This window comes from Limulus polyphemus, unplaced genomic scaffold, assembly GCF_000517525.1.
Source record: "Limulus polyphemus unplaced genomic scaffold, Limulus_polyphemus-2.1.2 Scaffold5263, whole genome shotgun sequence".
Lineage (NCBI taxonomy): Eukaryota > Metazoa > Arthropoda > Merostomata > Xiphosura > Limulidae > Limulus > Limulus polyphemus.
In genome coordinates, this window is record NW_013670873.1 from 6,266 (window position 1) to 12,711 (window position 6,446).

Here is a 6,446-nt window from a genome sequence, read left to right on the forward strand (position 1 = left end):
CATGAAAACTATAACAAGCACAAAATGGTTATGAGGTCAGTCCCAGGGACCAAACCCGTGCCAAAAGAGTTAAGGGTTGTAAGGAGAGAAAGTTTTTAGTTGGAATGTCTTACAGACCATCAGATAAAACTGATGAAACTAATGAGAAACCTCACAGTGAGATGAAGAATTCAACTGTTAATGAAGTTATAATTGTGGGAGATATTAATTTCAGGCTTATACATTGGGAAAGTTTGTTCAGCTTTGTTTTTTATTTTTATTTGAATGGGGGGTTATGGTTTGAGGGTTTTAGGTTTGATTACTATGGCCACCAAATTTGAAAGTTACTAAGACTAATTGTTACTGTCACTAATTTTGAACTACAAACTAAAGAAAAGACAACTGTGCACCTACCTCAAACCTTTTTTTTTCTTTGGTTGTACGTACCATCATTTATTTAATTAATCAATTAATTAAATGTAATTAATTATTAGGGCTATCAATTAATTGATTAGTAAATATTATTAATTGCCCAGCACTATGTTTTTATGACTAGACATTAAGTAAGTTTTAGAGAGTACAGTATCGACAGCAAAACATTCCAGTAATTCAAATCCTTATTTATTAGATATTAATGTTTATCGTATTCAAGTAACATAATTTAGAATTTGATGAAAACAGAGTAAATTTATTAGATATAAATTGATTTGACCAAGAATATAGTAAGCAGAAATATTGTTACTTAGCTTGACCAGACACCATTTTGAAAGGCCAGATCTTAGGTCACCAATAAATCTTTGTCTCTTCATGTTGTATTTTTTACAATTTATATCCACAAGTTGTGACTACTCCAATTGGAAAATTCAATTTCTAAAGAAATATATTAATGAAAATCAGTTAAGCTGAAACTGACTGGATATATAAAATGGAAATTTCTGATCAGAGAAAGAAAAAAAAGGAAGTATTGTTAATGTTTTTCAAAAATCTGTCTTACAACAAAAGTTCTGGAAATTTCATGACATAAAAAATAAGTAACATTATAAAAACTTTTTTAATCCAAAACTAGATACTATTTACTCAAGTTTCATGCAGTTTAAGTATTTACGTATATCCACTGTGAGAAGGTAAAAATCATGGAATATCAGTGAAACCTCCCTTCCAGGTTTGGAAAGGGTTAATTTCTTTGAATGTTACATGTAAGAGGATACTTGCAGGGGCATAGGCAGCACTACAGAGTGTGTGGGGAGTTTTTCCAAAACATTTGGACCTCTTGTTTTATACAAATAATTCAAGTGTTTATTAACTAAATAAAAAAGATAGTGAACCTTATAGAGTTTTTAGTGTGGCTTTTACAGGTGAAGGAGACTTCTAATTCTCCAAAAGAAGGGGAAATTAAATCTTCAAAGTGTTACTGAACTTTTACTTGCAATTTAGGTAATTGAATTTTATTTAAATTTTTATGTTGTACCATGTAACATTTTAATTATATTATATACACCCAAGGATTTTTAATTTTAGGATCTAGCTCCAGTGAAGATGAGATACCATCTTTCAAGCAACCAATAAAGAAACGCCCCCACGAGTTAACAGCATACCACTTCTCTAGATCAGGCTAGTATGCATTTACATTTACGTATAATTTATTAGAACATGTAGTTCCAAAACATCTTACCTCCCACTTATAGCTATTACTTGACTGCCGGGGTTTCTTCCTTTGCCCATCTAAGCGTTGGTCTGATTTTTTTCTCACTTGCTCCAGTTTTTTGTACCCCACTCAATTGCCCTCTATCCTGGTACTGTATATAAGCACCTCATTCAGGTAATATTATAATTCTTTTTAACAAAGCATTTCGGAACAGGTTTCTCTAAAAAGGTACTACAACTCTTAAAGTCCTTGGGTGCAACATACGTTCAGTCCAGGAGTGTTTCTCCTGGGGATTCTGAGGCTGCTTTTGCCAACAATCCAGGACATTCTGGAGAGAACTTAGACACGCTTTTTCTGGTGCCTTCACTTACTAGCTTGCCTTCTCACAAGGTCAATTTGGATCAGCCAGTTCCAGCTCCTTTTTTCAGTTGGGAATGTGAGGTTCTGGGGTTTTCCCCAGTTGCTTTTGAGTCTACATCTTCCTTGATGGTGGAAAGGTCTGAGGGTGAATATTTAGTTTTCCTCCTTCACCTGATATTGCTGTTCATGAGGGGAGGTATACCGCTTAGTTACGTGAAGGGATAGCTATGCCTTGTCCACCACATTTGTTGGAACAACATGCTTAGGCTTACCACTGCCAGGAGAATGCATATTTAGATTCCCAAAAACTAGATCCACGTTTGGAAATGTGGGGTTCCAGAATGGAACCTGTGATAAACTTGAACAGATCACAATATTCTAGGATTTGTCTGACCCTCACTACAAGTCTGAAATATATAACATCCCACCTCAAATTTTGTCTGAAGCCTATCAATGATCACCACATCAGTTTGATGATAATTTGGGACCTTTACTGACATCTACCTTGGTATGATTGTTGGCTTCTGCTCTTTCTTTGTCTTTTTGGCTGGTATGTTGTTGGGACTTATTAGGTAGAGATGCTTTGTTGTAGGGTGTTCTTCTACTGGCTGCTGCCCTCCGTGATTATGCAAGACCCCCTTTCTTCATCTCTTTGATGTTTATGGGCATTGGAATCACAGATTGATATTGGCTATTTGCATTCTTCATTGTCGTAGTTGGCCTCTCAACTTTTTTTGGCTCCTCCAGGGAGTCAAGGCTCTACTGTTCGTTATGTGTTCCAACCCCCAGTTCTAGCCCCTCGATCCATTGGTACCCAAAATAGATTCTGTTCTTATTAAAGAGGTTCCTCTACTCGGGCAGACCATCACCAGCGGCATCAGTAACTACATTATGCCAGTGAGGTTTGTGGGGACGGGGTTACATTTTCTAAACATATAGAATTCCTTTGCCACAGATCCATGGATACTCCAGGTTCTTGTGTCAGGGTTGGTCATTCAGTTCACATCTCTACCACCATTATCCCTCCGACCTGTAGTGTTTTCACCACCAACAGATTCTCAGATTGTAGACCTTTGTTCCAGGGCTATCAGAGAGTTGTGGTCAAGGGGGAAGTAGAGAGAGTCGACCCAGTTCTTCCAGGATTTTATTCTCATCTACTTGTTGTGTCCAAGAATATGGGAGATTGGCATCTGATCATTGATTTTTCTCATCTCAACTAATTTTTGGATCCTCCCAGGTTCACAATGGAGTCATTCCTCACCCTACATTGGCATTTTTCACTGGGAGTGTGGATGACCAGGTTTGATATTGCCAATGCCTGTCTCCACATTCCCAGAGTGGAATCTTCTCAATGCTGTCTACGTTTCGTGCACAAGGATCAGGTACTGCAGTTCAGGGCTCTGCCCTTTGGACTAGCATCTACACCATATGTGTTCTGCAGAATAGTACAAGCTTTTTCTCACCATTTTCATTCTTTAGGCCTGTGCATGCACCATTATATGGATGACTGGTTACTCCTGGCACCATCTGGTCAGTTGCCGGAACATCACATCAAGATTCTCCTTTCAAAAGCCACCAAGGCAGGCTTTATTATCTGAGTTGAGAAATGTATTCTCATGCCAACTCAATACATCATCCATCTGGGTATTTTTTCAATAAGTATTTAAGTCAGGCATAGCCAACTCCCATCCAGCTCCATGCTTTGGAACAGGCAGTCATATTGTTACTCACGTCTTTTTCTCCCACTGTACAGATTGTTCTTTCTCTTTTGGGAATGTAAGCATCCCTCAAATCTTTAATTCCTTTGAGATGGGCACACATGAGATTGCTTTGGTGTTTGCTACTAGACCAATGGATCATGAATAGCAATCCACTGGATCACCCAGTTTCCTTATTTAGGATCAACATCTTAGGTCTCAAATGGTGGTTAGATCAGAACAATACTACAATAGGTGTCCCTCTACCACCCCCTTGTCCCGAAATCCATCTTTTCACAGATGCCTCCCTACAGGAATAGGGTGCGTATATCAACAGTCAGGAATTTCATGGCTTATGGATGGACGACGAATCTTCCTTCCACATAAGTATTTTAGAGCTTCTTTCTGTCCAGAGGGCAAGTTCTCGAGCTCTAGAAATGTTAAAGGGAAAAATCTACATGCTTCACTTTGACAATTCCATGGCGGTATCTTACATTTCCCGGTAAGGGGGCACTCGATCACAGGGTCTTTGTTTTTAAACATTGGATCTTCTTTTTTGGACTTACTCCCATCATATCAGCTTACTAGCTTACCATGATCCAGGGGTGATGAATTTGATAGCAGATCATTTGTCTCAACCCAACTGGATTCTTCTGACTGAATGGTTGCTACATTGCAAGGTTTTATGGTGGATTTGCTCTCTGTTCAGAACACTGATGATTGATGCATTCACCACTCATTGGAACTCGCAACTACAGGCATTTTGGTCACTGGTACCTCATCCTCAGTCATTGGCAGTAGATGCATTCAGTCAGGACTAGATGGGATTGCATGACTATGTCTTCCCACCAATTCGCCTGTTACCAAGAGTTTTGGCTTTGGTTTGATCCATCTTTTGTTGGGCGTTGTTGGTAGCCCTGGATTGGCTGGCTCAACCATGGTTTCCTCTTCTCCAGTATCTTCAAGAATGCCCACCTCTGCCACTTCCTCTTTGGCTATCTCTGTTGAGGCAACCACAATTTGACACACCCAGATATTCAGAAGCTCAAGCTTCATGCATGGAAGTTATGCAGTCCTTAACACGGCATCAGGGTTTAACTTCTAAAGTTGACATGTATTTGTCTCAATCTCTTTATAGACTCACAGTGGCCATTTATGAAAGGAAATGGCACACTTATTGACAATGGTGACTCATGAGGAAATTGAACCCACTTCACCCAAATGTGCCAGCCACAGCTCGTTTTTTGACCTGGCTTTTTGAAAAGGGTTTAGCACCATCTATAATCAGCTTATATAAGAGAGCTTTATCGACTACATTTCAATACTAAAAACTCTAAAATTATTTGAGTCCCCAGTGCTATCCGGCTTTCTTAGTCTTTTCGAGTCCTTCATCCCAAAAGGCCTTTTCAATTACCTACCTGGGATATTAAAGTGGTATTACATCCATTCGAGCCATAAACCTCGTGCACCATGTATCACTTTTCCCTTAAAGTTTATTTTTTGTTGTTGCTGGCCTGTGGACATCATTAGTTGGAGCTGTTTGCACTGCATGTGCACAGGACTCTTTGTTCCCGAGTACCTTGACAAGGAAGGTTCAAAAATTGATCCATGTTGCTTATTCTGGGCTCTATTTGGAGGCGAGGAAACTTCTGCGAGTCGTGTCTCATCAGATTCATCACATTTCTTTAGTTGTCCGATTGAATTACCCTCTGGAGGACATTGTGTGGGCTGGCATGTGGACTTCTCCCAATACTTTTATCTCACATTATTTGCACAATCTGGCAGTTTCGTCATCTTAGGGTTTTGACTACCCCTATGGCAATTTTGACCACATCAGCTAGATTATAAAGAGAAATATTTTTTTACTGCTATTGTCTCTTTTCTTTACAGGGATCCTTACCTCTCTTTTTTTCACTGGATCCCACTCCATGGCAAATATTGCCCAGGCAGGTGTGCTTTTATCAAACCAATTCCACACTAGCAACCACTAATTCCATATACTTTATACAGGTTGCAACAGGCTCTGTAGACATGAGGTGTTTTGGAAGATAACCTAGAAGCTGACCGGGTGGTATTACTGTACTGTGCTGGACTGCCACTCATGGACTATCATGAGTTTAGCATAAGGGGATCCTGTGCATCCCTACCAATCTTTGGATTGAATAAATTGGGGTCAGTTTGCTTTTGAAAATTTAGGGAACTTGGTTCACCAATTGCACTGTTTCCAGAGCACTGTTTGTTAGGGCTCCTAACACACATTACCCCTAGGGAGTCGTTACCCACCCAGTTTACAGTCACTGGGGTGGTGGACAGAGTCTTTTTCCTATGGAGTGTTAGAGTGAATTCCTTCATTCTTGGAGAAGTTGGGGTTGCTCTCCTCTGGGTCTCTGGATATTTTTTCCCCTGATGTTGGTTGGAGAGGCACCAGCCTACATGGCATCCTACTCGTAATATTGGTTTGGATTTGACACTCGGCTATCCGGGTTGGGGTGTGCATGACCCTTCTTTTTGATCAATATTTGTTCAGTACATTTTTCATGGAAGAGGACCCACTGTCTCCTCATAATACAATATGGAGAGTGGCCCCATCCTGGGTTTGTCGTTTGTTGAGCTCAGTTGTTCCATGTCCTACCCATAATTCCGAGGGCAAGTGGGATGTATCTTACTCACACACGGTTGGGGAGTGAGGATGAGTGTTCCTAATTCCAGCCTGAATGAGTTCTGTTTCCTTTGGTTGAGTAAAGCATATGCAATCCTGTCATTCC

The 6,446-nt window shown here is 39.9% G+C and overlaps 1 protein-coding gene across 1 annotated transcript in view; it reads left to right on the plus strand.

Annotated features, from left to right (window-relative positions):
- LOC106472344 (cap-specific mRNA (nucleoside-2'-O-)-methyltransferase 1-like) overlaps positions 1-6,446 on the plus strand; it is a gene marked incomplete at its 3' end in the record, with an annotated part of 67,602 nt that overhangs the window by 4,994 nt on the left and 56,162 nt on the right. The window contains exon 2 of the mRNA XM_013932980.2: positions 1,498-1,590. Coding sequence (XP_013788434.2) covers positions 1,498-1,590 — 93 coding nt within the window. The remainder of the gene's footprint in view (positions 1-1,497; positions 1,591-6,446) is intronic.